Genomic DNA, 15376 nt, shown 5'->3' with positions numbered 1-15376 from the left:
GAAACTATATAACTTTATGAATGCGACATGGCAGCAAGAGGAATTGAGTAGTTAAACTTGAAATTTCAGTAAGAATTTGAATCAAAAACTGCTTCAAAAGAACTGGAATTAGACAACTGAAGTGAGACCTTTGACTGCAATGGGCTTTTTTCAAATTGCTCAACTCATTCAATAATAAGTTTAAAAGACTGCAATGTTCTAGTATTGCTGGAAACTAATAAGACTTGAAATATGAGTTGTCGTAACTGCTGTTTAGTTTAGCTTATAAACTTGTGTGTTACTGAGAATCTTCAGATGGCCATCAATGAGTAGTCTGGGTTGGAATGGGACCTTAAAGATTACCTAGATCCAGCCCCCTGCCATAGGCAGGGACACCTCCCACGAGGTTAGGTTGCTTCAAGTGGTGGATCAAGAACTGTTTGAAAGAAGTCAGAGAGTTGTAGTCAATGGGGCAGAATCTAGTTGGAGGTCTGTGACTAGTGGAGTCCCTCAGGGGTCGGTACTGGGACCGGTGTTGTTCAACATCTTCATCAACGACCTGGATGAGGGTACAGAATGTACCCTCAGCAAGTTTGCTGATGACACCAAGCTGGGAGGAGTGGCTGACACACCAGAAGGCTGTGCTGCCATTCAGAGAGACCTAGACAGGCTGGAGATTTGGGCAGGGAGAAACCTGATGAAGTTCACCAAGGGCAAGTATAGAGTTTTGCATTTGGGGAAGAAAAACACCATGTACCAGTACAGGTTGGGGGCTGATCTGCTGGAGAGCAGTGTAGGTGAAAGGGACCTGGGGGTCCTGGTAGACAGGAGGATGACCATGAGCCAGCAATGTGCCCTTGTGGCTAAGAAGGCCAGTGGCATCCTGGGGTGCATTAGAAAGGGTGTGGTTAGTAGGTCAAGGGAGGTTCTCCTCCCCCTCTATTCTGCTCTGGTGAGGCTGCATCTGGAATATTGTGTCCAGTTCTGGGCCCCTCAGTTCAAGAAGGACAGGGAACTGCTTGAAGTAGTCCAGCGCAGAGCCACAAAGATGATTAAGGGAGTGGAACATCTCCCTTATGAGGAAAGGCTGAGGGAGCTGGGTCTCTTTAGTTTGGAAAAAAGGAGACTGAGGGGAGACCTCATCAATGTTTACAAATACGTAAAGGGTGAGTGTCAGGAAGATGGAGTTAAGCTTTTTTCAGTGATGACCAGTGATAGGACAAGGGGCAATGGGTGCAAACTGGAGCATAGGAGGTTCAAGGTGAATATCAGAAAATTTTTTTTTACTGTGAGAGTGACAGAGCACTGGAACAGGCTGCCCAGAGAAGTTGTGGAGTCTCCTTCACTGGAAACATGCAAAACCCGCCTGGATGCATTCCTGTGTGATGTACTCTAGGTGACCCTGCTCTGGCAGGGGGGTGGGACTAGATGATCTTTTGAGGTCCCTTCCAGCCCCTATGATTCTATGATTCTAAGTCCCATCCAGCCTGGCCATGAACAGTTCTAGGCATGGGGTATCCACAACTTCTCTGGGTAACCTGTTCCAGTGTCTCACCTGCCTGTGTTCTTTATTAAACAATTGGTTTGCAGTATTCTGTACTCCCTCTTCCCTTCTGGTCTCCAAAGTCAGCACCAGAGTCATTTAAGAAGATGAGAGAACAGGGTTTATGCCTGTCACTTGCATATTGCAGATGGATTGTACACTAAAAAGTAGCTGTAATTTGAACTCTTGGACTCCTGGGAACTGCAGTCTTGAAGACTGGTTAGGGTTTTTTTTCACTTTCCATAAAGTTGAAATGGAAGCTACTTTCTCCTGCTTTTTGGTGTATCTATATCAATGAGAGAAACAACTATTTATATTAATGCTATTAAATACCATAGCAAGTCCTCAGTTATGTAGATCTCAGCCACTAGAGGAACACTGACTAAAGAGTATTCAGCTTATTTAGTCTCTCCTTCTGTGACTCATAAGATCTAGTAAAGCGTACCCAGCATCACCTTTTCCTTGGAATTGGTCACCTGGAAGCAGCTGGCTTGTCATGAGTTGGCATGTTCTTACTGCTAAGTAATACAAAGTCCCCCTGGTTTATTCACTAATTATTTCTTCTTCCAGATATCATGCCAAAGATCAACTGAAAATCAAATCCTAAGAGCTTGTAGAAACTTTTCTTAAGCAGCTGAAAATGTTTAAAATCTGAACTTTTCAGTCTGTCTTTTCCTGGGTTTTTTGTAGTTGATTTTGTGGTTGGTTTTTTTTCCTGGTCTAAGGAAGGAAGGTGTCTTTGATTTGCATCTCCCTACCGTGATGGGATGAGAGGAAGCTTCTGCTGTTGAGTACCATTTTACTGGTAAAATAGTATAACAGAAGGTGTCTATTTCTCCTGTTACAAGTACAGAAGACTCTGTTCCTTTGTTGTTCAAGCCATAGTTTGAAGACCACAGCAGATAGACATGGATGAAGATCTACTTTTCTCTCTGGCTGTATTGCTTCCAAAGAAGGAAAAAAGCAAAAAAACTTTCTCCCTACCTAGTATAGGTGTTTTGCTGTGCTGGGTCTAATGTCTAATGGATCTGCTCGCTGGCTCAGCAGGAAAATAGCCTTGTGGCAGCAAACTGTAAATATGACTTGAAGAAAACATGTCCTTGGGCAGCTTCTCCAGAGCTGGCTGTTGTCAGAGGATCTTGACAGGAGCTAGTATAGCAGGATTGCGCTGTCATGAGTATCTTCAGTAATGGTATTTCATGTAACTAAGTAAAATGTGACATGTCTTGGCTTCTATGGTATGGACCTGAAGTCAACTCTTCTTTATGCAGCATAAAATTAGCTTCAAGGTAAAGTTGCTTTTTATTGGCAACTGATAGGCAGTCTGTGCTAGTTTAAAACAAATAAAATGAAATGTCGCAGACTCAGGTTTGAGGGGTATCATTGTCTGTATTAAAATGGTGGTTGTAGGCTTAAATTTTTATCGGTTGAAATAAAACTAAAAAGTTTCTAAAGTCAAAATAGAAGCAGCTCCCCAGAATTCGTAGTTGCAAGCTGTAGACATAATTTTTTTTATCACCATCTACTTCAACGTGCTATTGTATTTTCTCTTGGTTCACTAGTATTATGGTCCACTAGTATTATTATCCAGACATTCATGGTAGTGTTCATTCCTTCAGAAACTAAGTTTAGTTTATCTTGGTGAGGTTTCTGTTGTTTTTATAGAGTCACTAAATGTAGTGTGAAATCTATGGGAGCTATAAATGCATGTGGTATGGAAAATCTAACCTGCTTCTGCACGAGTGGGTGAGAAGGAAGGAGAAGCTTCTATACTGTTAAGATTCTTTATTATGTATTTAGCTGTCTATGACATAAATCTGAAGTTTTTTAGAAAAAATGCAGCTTGAAGCTTATTTCTTAAGGGCAGTGAGTTGGGGATATCTTATTTAAGCTTTTTTAAAATTTTTTTTCAGTGTTATTTTGGCTGAATGGGCCCATCACTAAGGAATGCACACGGATCTGACAGACCAGTTATTCTGGGTCCAGAATGCAGAGGCTAAGGAGCTTATAGCCTTGTAGTCAGCAGCATCTATAAAAAATTTTTCTACCCTGACTGACCTCTAGCATTCAGGCTTGCCTGATTCAGTGGATACTGCTCTATCACTGGATTTGGCTTATGAATGTTTTGCAAAAAGTCTATGTTCATATCTAGCCCTTCTGGAAAATAAGTGGTCTGCCTGATGAGCTGTTAGCTGCTGTACTGTTCCATATAGCTTTACCAAGCTTCTAAAATACACCAATACTGCAACATAAGGCCAAACCTATTTAGGGGGCATTTTTCTTCTAAAACTAAAACACTTGGGAATACTTTCATTTTACAAATGCTTTAAAGCTGTCATGGTAATCTCATTTCACGTGTTTATTCAAGGACTTGGAATACACCTCTATTGTTCTGTCATTCTAAAAAGACTTGCTGTTTTTATTGCTACTGAGTTCTCTATTGTGTTTTACTTCAATAACTGTGTTAAGACCTTTTACTGTGATAAAGATTTAATAATTGCTTTAACAAGAGAATGTGTGTGCGGAAGACACAGTTGCTCTTTACAGAAACAGGGAAGTCAAAGTTGAGTAAGCACATAGGTGCTGCCTCATAGCAAGAAAATACAAAGCACATAGCAAGATAGCTCAGGGACTAGATGATTTCCTGACTGTCCTGTACAATATAGATAATGGTAAATTGGTAGAAGTAACACTAAAATCTTCAGCTTTTCTCATTGGTGTTTTGATGTGTGATTGGGGTTTTTTTTCTTCTAAATGAATTTGAGATTTAGATGAATATTTAAAACAAGCACTGTGTGATTTTCTTGTTGATTCAGTGACAGCTCCGTTTTTTCCATTTGTGCTCAGAGCTACTTGTTTTTCTGTCTTGGACCATTAGGAAGAACTACAAGCTACCTAGGACTGGGAATAATTTTTAGAAAACCCAAGAGTTGCTTGATTTTTTTGACATCTGTCCATGATGGTTTGTGATAACTTTCATGTTCAGTACAAAATTATGTAAAGGCTTATAGTCCTTTAAATCAGAGATAAGTGGATAGATTTAACATTTTATTCACTGTATAGTGAATAAAAGCTGAAACAATACATTTAAATTTTGTAAAATTCAAGTACTGCAATAGCTGAACTGTCAGTTTGTCCATATTCTGTAGGGTGATACACGGTGAATCAAATATTAATCTAAATTTCTAGGTACAACAAAGTCTTGCTACTGTAAGATATGTTGAGGTACCTGAGTGGAACTGACAGGGAGAGGAAAGAGATACAGGAACAACATAGGCTTGATTGTTCCTTTTTTCCTTGCTTTGCAGGTGACAAGGCTCTGGATGGTTACAGTAAGAAAAAATATGTCTGCAAACTGCTTTTCATCTTTCTCCTGGGTCATGATATTGACTTTGGTCACATGGAAGCTGTAAACCTGCTCAGTTCTAATAGATACACAGAGAAACAAATTGTGAGTAACTCAGTCTCCACAAAAGATAAACTGTTCTGACTAATATCATGCCTCAGCTGTATAGTTAAAGTAAGAGACTTTGCTTCCTTTCCCCTCCCAGCCCTGCCCACCCAGTCTTTAAAACCTTATTTTGGATCTTGCAGCAATTCTGAAATGTAAACGCCTTTGTGCACAGGGAATTTTGTACTAATTGTAAAAACTAAAATGTGCACTCTGAATAAAATTACTACTTTTGTTAAGAAACTGCCATGAGTCTTGCATTAAAAGGTAAGTAACCTTTTGATTTTCAGACAATCTCTTTAAATCTTTCTAGGTAAAGTTGTGCTTATCAGGTACACATAGCTTAACTTAGTGTCTGAATAATAAGCCAAATTATTGATTTGCTCCCATTCATCTAAAATGTTATATATTAGATAAATTGATGAAACATTTAAAAATTCTAAGTTAGGGTGGCGCTAAACTTAGTCATTCTTGTTTACTTAATTTTTTTTAGCTTTTGCTCTGCTTTCTAAATATCTATTTCTGCTCATAAGTTTGGTATTGGAAGAGAAATTGTTTTTGTTAATGCCACAATAATTCTTTGAGAAACACATGTCAAGTTAAAATCAGCTTTTGTTTTCCTTTTCTTGAATCACAGGGATATCTCTTCATCTCCGTACTAGTGAACTCTAACAGTGAGCTGATCCGCTTAATAAACAATGCGATCAAGAATGATCTGGCCAGCCGCAACCCCACCTTCATGGGGCTTGCTCTGCACTGCATTGCTAATGTGGGGAGCCGGGAGATGGCGGAAGCATTTGCTGGAGAAATTCCAAAAATACTTGTAGCTGGGTACGTATGATATACCTCCTTCAAATACAACACCAATATACCTTTACAGCAACTCGGTTCCATTGCAGCAGCTTAATCCATGCTTAAAGCTGTGCAGCCCTGGGCTTGCAGTGCAAATAGAGACAATTGTCAGTAATTGCAGATCCTTTGATATACCTGAGCATGGGGTTGCTCAGGTATGTTCCTAAATATACTAATACAATGTGAAAATTAAGACTGTCAGTTTCTTGAATAGGCTTTTACCACTTTGTTGTGATGAAGTTTTTGTTCTTTATAAATGTGTGGCAGTGAATACCCCTGAAATGTGTTTCACTTTCTTAATCTCTCCTGATGAAAGAAATAAATGAACCTAAGTAGATGTTTACACTACAGATTTTGTTATAAACTGAATTCTTATTTAAGTCGGCCTGACTTCATAAGTAACATAAGAATACTTTGTTGTGTGAGCTTTCTTGCTTCCTCTACTAGCCATGGAAACAGCAATTTCTATAAAGGGTAAATAGTCACTGCCAGCATTCTGATTTTCCCTTTGTATTGCTAGAACTGGCAGATGTCTGTTAACAAGTTAAGTAAATCTGAAATGAAACTTGTGGTTGCAGGGCTAATTTATGTTGAATGCCTGTATGCTAATGCACGCAGTATGGGGAATAAGCAGGAAGAGTTAGAGGTCTGTGTACGGGCTAAGGGTTATGATCTGGTAGCAATAACAGAGACATGGTGGGACAGCTCACATGACTGGAATGTGGTCATGGATGGTTATGTGCTTTTTAGGAAAGATAGGGCGGGGAAGCGAGGTGGTGGAGTTGCTCTTTATGTGAGAGAGCAACTAGAATGTATTGAGTTTTGTGCAGGGGCCGATGAGGGGCAAGTTGAAAGTCTGTGGGTAAGAATTAAGGGGCAGGCTGGTGTGGGTGATACAGTTGTGGGGGTCTACTACAGACCTCCTGATCAAGATGAGGAAGTTGATGAGGCTTTCTACAGGCAGTTGAAAGCAGCCTCACAACTACAGGCCCTAATCCTCATGGGAGATTTTAACTACCCCGATATCTGCTGGAAGACTTACACAGCCAGCCTTTCACAGTCTAGGAGGTTCCTCCAATGCATTGATGACAACTTCTTAATGCAAATGGTGGACAAGCCAACTAGAAGAGGAGCGCTCCTGGATCTTGTATTAACTAACAAGGAGGGCCTTGTTGAAGCAGTGGTGGTCAATGGCAGCCTTGGCTGCAGTGACCACGAGATGGTGGAGTTCAGGATCCTGTGTGGAAGGAACAGAATACCCAGCAGGATCAGAACCCTGGACTTCCGCAAGGCAAACTTTGGCCTCCTTAATCAACTGTTAAGGGAAATCCCATGGGACAGGGTGCTAGAAGGTAAAGGGGCTCAAGATAGCTGGTCAACATTCAAGGACCACTTCTTGCGAGCACAGGATCAGAGCATCCCAATGGTTAGGAAATCTAGTAAGGGAGCTAGGAGACCTGCATGGTTAAAAAAGGAACTACTGGGCAAACTCAAGTGGAAGAGGAAAATCTACAGATCATGGAAGGAGGGGCTGGTCACTTGGGAGGAATATAGGTCTGTTGTCAGAGGATGTAGGGAGGCAATTAGGAAAGCTAAGGCCTCCTTGGAACTTAACCTTGCAAGTCAGGTTAAGGATAATAGAAAGGGCTTTTTCAAATACATAGCTAACAAATCTAACACTAGAGGCAATATTGGCCCTCTGATGAATGAGGTGGGAGCCCTGGTGACAGAGGATATAAAGAAGGCAGAGGTGCTGAATGCCTTCTTTGCCTCTGTCTTTACTCCTTCAGGATTTCCCCATGAGCCCCAGATTCATATAGCCCCAGAAGAAGTCAAGATAGAGGAGGAGTTTGCCATGGTAGATGAGGATTGGGTTAGGGATCAGTTGCGTAATCTGGACATCCATAAATCGATGGGTCCGGATGGAATGCACCCAAGGGTGCTGAGGGAGCTGTCGGAGGTCATTGCTAGTCCACTCTCCATCATCTTCAGTAAGTCATGGGTAACAGGAGAGGTGCCTGAGGACTGGAGGATAGCAAATGTCACTCCAGTCTACAAGAAGGGCAAGAAGGAGGACCCGGGTAACTATAGACCGGTCAGCCTCACCTCCATCCCTGGAAAGGTGATGGAACAACTTGTCCTTGGCACTATCTCCAGGCATATCAAGGATATGGGGGTCATCAGGAGCAGTCAGCATGGTTTTATCAAGGGTAAATCATGTTTGACTAACCTCATAGCCTTCTATGAGGAAATTACTAGGTGGATAGATGATGGTAGAGCGGTAGATGTGGTATACCTTGATTTCAGTATAGCATTTGACACCGTCTCCCACAGCATCCTTGTAGATAAGTTGATCAGGTATGGGTTTGGTGATCAGGTAGTGAGAAGGATCAAGAACTGGTTGAAACGAAGGAGTCAGAGAGTTGTAGTCAATTGGGCAGAATCTGGTTGGAGGTGTGTGACCAGTGGAGTCCCTCAGGGGTCGGTACTGGGACCGTTGTTGTTCAACATCTTCATCAACGACCTGAATGAGGGTATAGAACGTACCCTCAGCAAGTTTGCTGATGACACTAAGCTGGGAGGAGTGGCTGACACACCAGAAGGCTGTGCTGCCATTCAGAGAGACTTAGACAGGCTGGAGAATATTTTAGAATATGCATGGATCTTGTTTTATAACAAGCATCGTAATAATAAAAAAGCAAAATTTTGTGTAAGAGCTGTAATAACACTCTAAATGTCAAGTATTGGAACTTGCAAATGTTGGACACGTGGTTGCTTATGCAGCACTAATTCTGACTGTCTTATGTGCACTGAGTTGGCTGTAAGAGGAAGGATATAACGTGATACCTAGTCGTGGCAAAAGTCTTAGGAAATACTTCTAAACTCTTAAAATAGTCGTTGTAATAGCCACACTTCAACACTGTAGCTGTTTTTCAGAGCTAAAATGTAGTATGGGCCAGAAAGAAAAGAATAAGCATTTAGCACCTGATGCTTAGTATGGGACTGGTATGGTGAAGGAAATGGGGAGAATCTATTCCATAATTCCACCTTTCTGAGGTGTGAAATTTCCTATGTAAAGGTGTATGTTTAGAGATGGCATGCTCTGGGGCCCTCTCAGGCTTGTTGCTGTCCTATCCTGTATTTGCCAGGTGCTGTTCTCCATGTAGCGTGGTGGAGGCAACACTGCAATGATAATGAACCATGGATTTTAATAAAATAGCCTTAAAAAGTTCACTTAGTGTCATCAATCACAGACAGAGCACAGCACCTTCAGACTTGTTTGAATTTTGTGTTTAAGTTCTGAGATCAATCTTCAGGGCCTCATTCCCTCTGCATTTCCAAGAGAATATATATAAAATGTGTGTGAGTACAAGTCACTTCAAAGTGATCTGTGCAGAACGAACAGTCTTAAGTTACATATGCAACTTTATTGTAGCTCCCTTGACTTGAATATAAATTGGAGGGAGGTAGGAAGGAAGGGAGGAATAGATTTGTGTTTTGCTTGTTGTTGTTTTTTTTTTTAACTGACATACAATTGATCTCATGGAAAATCGGTAAATTAATGAATAGGTGGACTGAACTGCTGAACTGGAGTGTGGAGGTTTCTAAAAAAACAAGATTGAACAGTCTAAACTGTCTCTTTAAACTTCCAGTGCTAATGCTCTGTACATTTTTAGATCTTGTTTCTGCAACATACAAAGTGCGTAATTGACTACACTATGAAAGGTACTTCACTGAACCAGAATAGTAAAATGCTGCTCTGAAAATAGGCCATTCTGTGACAGCAGCAGGGATGGCAAGATGAATACATTTGTGGCTTGCATGTTTGGTGATGGGTGGCTGACTTTCATGCTAGCTGTAAATACTGAAGCTGTTGAGTACTTAATGGTTATAATCTAATATGCAGGACCTATCAGGAGATCCAGCTTTGGTTGCATGCATAATATAGTATACTTTAACTGTTTTGCGTGAATCAGGTTGGAAGAAGCCTGTTCTGATTAGATGAGCTTGTGCTCATCTAATAATGAACTTTGAATTATCCTAAGAAGATGTGACGTGTCAAAGTTGGAAAGAATCACTATAGAGGCTACTACATATATATGATTGTTGAAAACTTGACTAATTAAACTCACTGGACAAAATTAAGAACAAATACTGTAACATAGGAAGAATTCAGGGAACTTCTGTTTCAGCTTCTGTTGAAAATGGAGGCTCTACAGAGGGATATTGACAGGCTGGTTCAATGGGCCAAGGCCAGTTGTATGAGGTTCAGCAAGGCCAAGTGTCAAGTCCTGCACTTGGGCCACAACAACTCCATGCAACACTACAGGTTTGGGGATGAGTGACTGGAAAGCTGCCCAGCAGAAAGGGACCTGGGGGTGTTGATCAGCAGTAGGCTGAGTATGAGTCAGCAGTGTGCCAAGGTGGCCAAGAAGGACAATAGCATCTTGGCTTGTATCAGAAATAGTGTGGCAAGCAGGACTAGCGAAATTATTGTTCTCCTGTACTTGGCACTGGTGGGGCTGCACCTCAGGTACTGTGTTCAGTTTTGGGCCCCCCATTACAGGAAGGACATTGAGGGTCTGGATCAAGTCCAGAGAAGGGCAACAAAACTGGTGAAGTGTCTGGAGCACAAATCTTAATAGAAGAGTCTGAGGGAACTGAGTTTGTTTAGTCTGGAGAAAAGGAGATTGAGGGGAGACATTCTTGCTTTCTACAACTACCTGAAAGGAGGTTGTAGCAAGGTGGGTATTGGTGTCTTCTTCCAAGTAACAAACAATAGGAGAAGAGGAAACTCCCTCAGGTTGTGCCAGGCAAAGTTTAGATTGGATATTAGGAAAAGTTTATTCACTGAAAGGGTTACAAGCACTGGAACGGGCTGCCCAGGGAAGTAGTGGAGTTGCCATCCCTAGAGGTTATTTAAAAGGTGTGTAGACAGGTGTTTAGGGGTTAGGTTTAGTGGTGGTCTTGGCAGTTTGCCAGGTTTATGATTGGACTTGATGATCTTAAAGGTCTTTTCTGATCAAAACAATTCTATGGTTCAGGGGTGCTGAGTCAGTGTAAAGATTAGCATAATGCTGGTCTGCAGGTATTGCTGTAACTTGATGACTCTATTTTAAGTCCTTATTTATGTCTTGCAGAGATACTATGGACAGTGTGAAGCAGAGTGCTGCCTTATGCTTGCTGCGTTTGTATAGAACTTCTCCTGACCTTGTCCCAATGGGAGACTGGACATCTAGAGTGGTGCATCTTCTCAATGACCAGCACTTGGTAAATCAGCTTTGTTATGCTTCTTGGGCCTACTCTGTATAGAGAATGATGACACTTCTACTGTTAAGCACACTATTAATGTGTTTCTTCTCAAGTCTTTCACGCAAGTGAGTTGCTGTTTTTTCAGGCTTGGGGAAACAAATGGTCCATTTTTAGTTGCTATATATATTTTTAGTAAAGCTTTGTTTACCTTTTTTTTTTTGTTTTTTTTTTTTAGAGATAGAAGAATGGTATGTACAAGTTCTTTTGCTATAGCTGCAAACAAATTAAACTTGTGCCTTGTGATCCTAAGTCAAATTGCATAGGTATAATACTCATTTTCCTAGGCCTTTTAGGATTAGACCTGCACTAAAATGCAAGACCTAATTTGTCAGTGCCTGGACTTCTGTCCTTTGGTGTCCATTTTGTCATTCTTATCTTGCTGGTTTAGAAAAAACTATTGTTCTAGATAAGAGACTCTGTTTTTCCTTAGTCTACTTGCTTTATGAAAGTAAGGCTATTAAGACCTGTGCTTCAGCAGTGAAGAGTCTGCTCTCTCTTCATGTTGGGTTGTCAGAAATCTTTCCTGGATATTCTACTGCATCCTTTTTCTTCATGTTTCTCTTATGTAATAAGGCAGTTTGCATCCAGCCAGTATTTTAATATAGCTCTCCATTATTTTTAGATGTACTATCCAAACATGAGACAAAACTGTACAAAAATAGAATTAAATGCTCTGCAAGTGTGACAATATCATGCTGGATGTTGAAGATGTGCAATTAGTCTAGCTGCTCACTAAATAAATTGCCTTTTAATGTGGGGCATTGTCATGGAGATAAAGTTTTTTTTCTTGTATATTTAAAAATACTCGATGTGAAAGTTGTTAGAGGGCAACATCTTAAAGTATTACGAAATTTAATGTATTGCTTCATTTTTTTTCTAGGGTGTGGTTACTGCAGCTACAAGTCTGATCACTACTTTGGCACAGAAGAACCCAGAAGAGTTTAAAACTTCAGTCTCATTGGCAGTATCTAGATTAAGCAGAGTGAGTTCCATGATAACTGATAATACTTCACTGTTACTTAATTTACTCAGCTTTCTAGGTCAGGTTAGCTTAGTGTTGCTTATTTATTTGGCTTCCTAGGTCAGATTAGTTTAATGTACCATTAAAGGTGAAGATGATTCAATTTCACTTGGTGTAGCTGATTCAGCTAATCTCTTCTAGCACTTGTTGCTTACCAGGGCAGAAAACTATTAGCTTGCCCATACTTTCCTGTTGTAATCCTTGCTCTGTACCAAGTCTATGTATCAAAAAGATGTCTTCCTCTCAACTGCTTATTTTTGAAAGGATCCTCATGGTGAGTTTTTAATTCTCATTTTATGTAACTGTAACACCAAACAGTAGTTGAATAAAAGGCTGATTCAGCAAACTTCAGCACAGAACCCTCAAAAATACAACCTGTACTTCAAACTTTATCTGTGCTTCTTACAAGATGAGTCATCTTTCTGTTCCCTCTTTTGAGCTCCTGATAGGTTAATAATCATAATAATCCTATTAATTGCTGAAACAAGGAGAAGTCACACTTCCAGTTAAATATTTTGGTGGTAGAAGATGGTCATCTTCATTCTGAAGAAAAGCAAGTATGCTTTCTCGAAGAGACTTCCTAGACTTCTGTGTCTGCAAAACCTGATTTCTATTGTTTGAAAACCTGATGGCATACACATAGTGTGACAACTTCATGTAATTAATCTACTGAACTAAACACTGCGAGTGACGTAGTTTTGTAAGCCTCTGTCAAAGGTTCTTCAGGTCCCTTCCATGATTGCACATCACTTAACTTCAGTAGCTGATGTGCTGTCTGCTCATTTTACAGATTGTAACTTCAGCATCAACAGATCTTCAGGACTATACATACTACTTTGTTCCTGCTCCTTGGTTGTCTGTGAAGCTTCTGAGACTGTTACAGTGCTATCCACCACCAGGTAATGTGCAAATCACGACACAGAGGCCATCTGTTTATGCAGCACACCATCTCCAAAGAGCTACTGTGCTGTAGTGTTACCATAACCTGGAGTGAAAGCACGTTGTCTTAAGTATACTGAAGTTTGTACTGTTGAGTGTTTTAGATTGTTAAAACTAAACCACATAATTCAAAAGGCCGTGTAGCTTCGAGCAAAGTGTCAAATCAGCGTGCATCTTACAGACCAGCTGCAACTGCCATTTAAACATCTTTAATGTTATCAACTCAAAGCCTTGAAATATGTTATAATGCAGATCACGCCTGGCTTTTGTTCTTACCCAAATAGAACTGTGACTTAGGATTCTTTTGGCAGCTGTGTATCAACAGAGGATGAACTGCTTTTAATGTATCAGAATGCTACAGTTTATTCAGATTTACCAAACTGGAAGGCCTAAGGTAGGGATTAGGGCATTGAGCAAAGTGAAGTTGTCCAACAGCTTGTTCTTCTCCAGAAGACCCTGCGGTACGTGGTCGTCTAACAGAATGCCTGGAAACTATTCTTAACAAAGCACAGGAGCCACCAAAGTCAAAAAAAGTACAACACTCAAATGCAAAGAATGCTGTCCTGTTTGAGGCAATCAGCTTAATTATACATCATGACAGGTGAGCTGTTAGAACGCTTCTGTTATGAGAGGAATTTTAATGAAAAAGTGTGGCTTTGTCTTCAACACCAAATGGAATTTTACTGGGGGAGGAAGATGGAAAAGAATAGAGTATGAAGTTGCTTGCTAGATTGGAACACAACCACAGCAATGGAATTGAACAGTATTAATGAACTGTGTTGCTGCCAGCGTATTTTTTATTGCTTTGTTTCTTACTGCTTCTTTGGGTTTTTTTTGTTTTGTATTGACCCCACCAGGCAAATCCAGCAGAGATTGTGTGTTGTTCACAGTGTCCAAATTTTCATTTCACTAGTGGGGCATTCTAGCAGACACTTTGGAGGCATGTAAGAAATTTCCACTGCAGAAATAGTATTCTGTACTGGTTATTCTCAAACCTGTTGCTTTTAACCCTTTCACTTTCTCTCCTGTTCTGTGCAGTGAGCCAAATCTACTAGTTCGTGCCTGTAACCAGCTAGGTCAGTTCTTGCAGCACCGAGAAACTAATTTGCGTTACCTAGCACTGGAAAGCATGTGCACGCTTGCCAGCTCTGAATTCTCACATGAGGCTGTGAAAACACACATAGAAACAGTTATCAATGCGTTGAAGGTAAATATTTAAGTGTGCAGTCTATTTTGAATGTTGTCTTCTTCTCTGCCTCAGTGCCCTCTCCCCCACTGTCCTAAGCCCCCGATCCCCAGTTAAGCTAGTAACTCATTTGGTCAGAAATCTGTTTTAGTTGTTTGTTTTGTTGCTTGTTCGGGTTTTTTTATTAATGCTGCAAAATCTTGCTGAACTGGGAGTAATAGATGTTAGCTTCCATTTATTTCTGCAGCTTACTAGTAAGTCTGATACTTGAGCTGTGGCCTCAAGTAACACTTTGGTATCTCTTCAAGCTGTAGACTGTAGATTAATAATTATTTAAAAATGTGGAATTTCAAAACAGAGAATGTTGGGAGAAGACTTTGTTTTTTTGCTGTCCTGCTGTTATCAGACACTATTTTTTCACGGCAGTATCTTAGAGGGATCAGTAGAGCAGATAAAGGTCTGCTGCATAATCAAAGTCAAGAAACCAAAAGGACACTTTCTGAGGCCATGTTTATGTGAAAAATCAGAAGTTGAAAGAGGAAGACTGATTTGCATGTAAATTTACATGCACACTGCTGTGTTTACATGTATTGTTTTCTTCCAAGCTGATGCTGTAGCATGTTAATACATTTGTCAAAAGTACATAAGTATTCCAAATGGGCTTCTGTTAATACAAGGCAAGCTGCAAGTAGCTAATTGGCCATTGGCCTGGTGACAATTTGACAGTTTCAGCTAGTTATTGCATTAGTGGCCTGAGGTGCCAGTTACCCAGTGCACAGCAGACCACAAACTCATTCACCCTGGTTAGGGTAATAGTGAAGTATTCTGTAGAAACTTCTCCATTCTTTTGACACTTGCATGGATTTGAATTTGTATACTACAGAAACAAAACCTGATTATTTGAATTTTTTTAATATTGTCTAAAAGCAGGAAGCTATTGGTGTCTTCAGTGACCTCTTTCTAGGTGACTGAAAATGAGAAAAACTTGGAAATTTCATAGCTTATGTGAAGGATATATCTAGGTTGAAGTTCATTCTGCATCTGAAGATTATGAAAATGCATTTATTTTAAATTTTACTATTGGTTATAGTA

General features: G+C 40.3%; 1 protein-coding gene across 4 annotated transcripts in view; it reads left to right on the top strand.

Annotated features, from left to right (window-relative positions):
* The window catches only part of AP2A2 (adaptor related protein complex 2 subunit alpha 2), a 52312-nt gene that overhangs the window by 21622 nt on the left and 15314 nt on the right, over positions 1–15376 (top strand). For 2 of the 4 annotated variants that reach the window (XM_051622320.1, XM_051622318.1), the window contains exons 3-9: positions 4831–4973; positions 5611–5804; positions 10967–11096; positions 12019–12120; positions 12950–13058; positions 13552–13699; positions 14137–14305. In XM_051622320.1, the coding sequence (XP_051478280.1) occupies positions 4831–4973; positions 5611–5804; positions 10967–11096; positions 12019–12120; positions 12950–13058; positions 13552–13699; positions 14137–14305 (995 nt within the window). Of the gene's footprint in view, positions 1–4830; positions 4974–5610; positions 5805–10966; positions 11097–12018; positions 12121–12949; positions 13059–13548; positions 13700–14136; positions 14306–15376 lie in introns of all 4 variants that reach the window. The other 2 variants (XM_051622319.1, XM_051622317.1) reach the window with 1 other exon arrangement.

This window comes from Apus apus, chromosome 5 (assembly GCF_020740795.1).
Source record: "Apus apus isolate bApuApu2 chromosome 5, bApuApu2.pri.cur, whole genome shotgun sequence".
NCBI classification, from domain to species: Eukaryota; Metazoa; Chordata; class Aves; order Apodiformes; family Apodidae; genus Apus; species Apus apus.
This window is presented reverse-complemented; position numbering and strand designations above follow the sequence as displayed.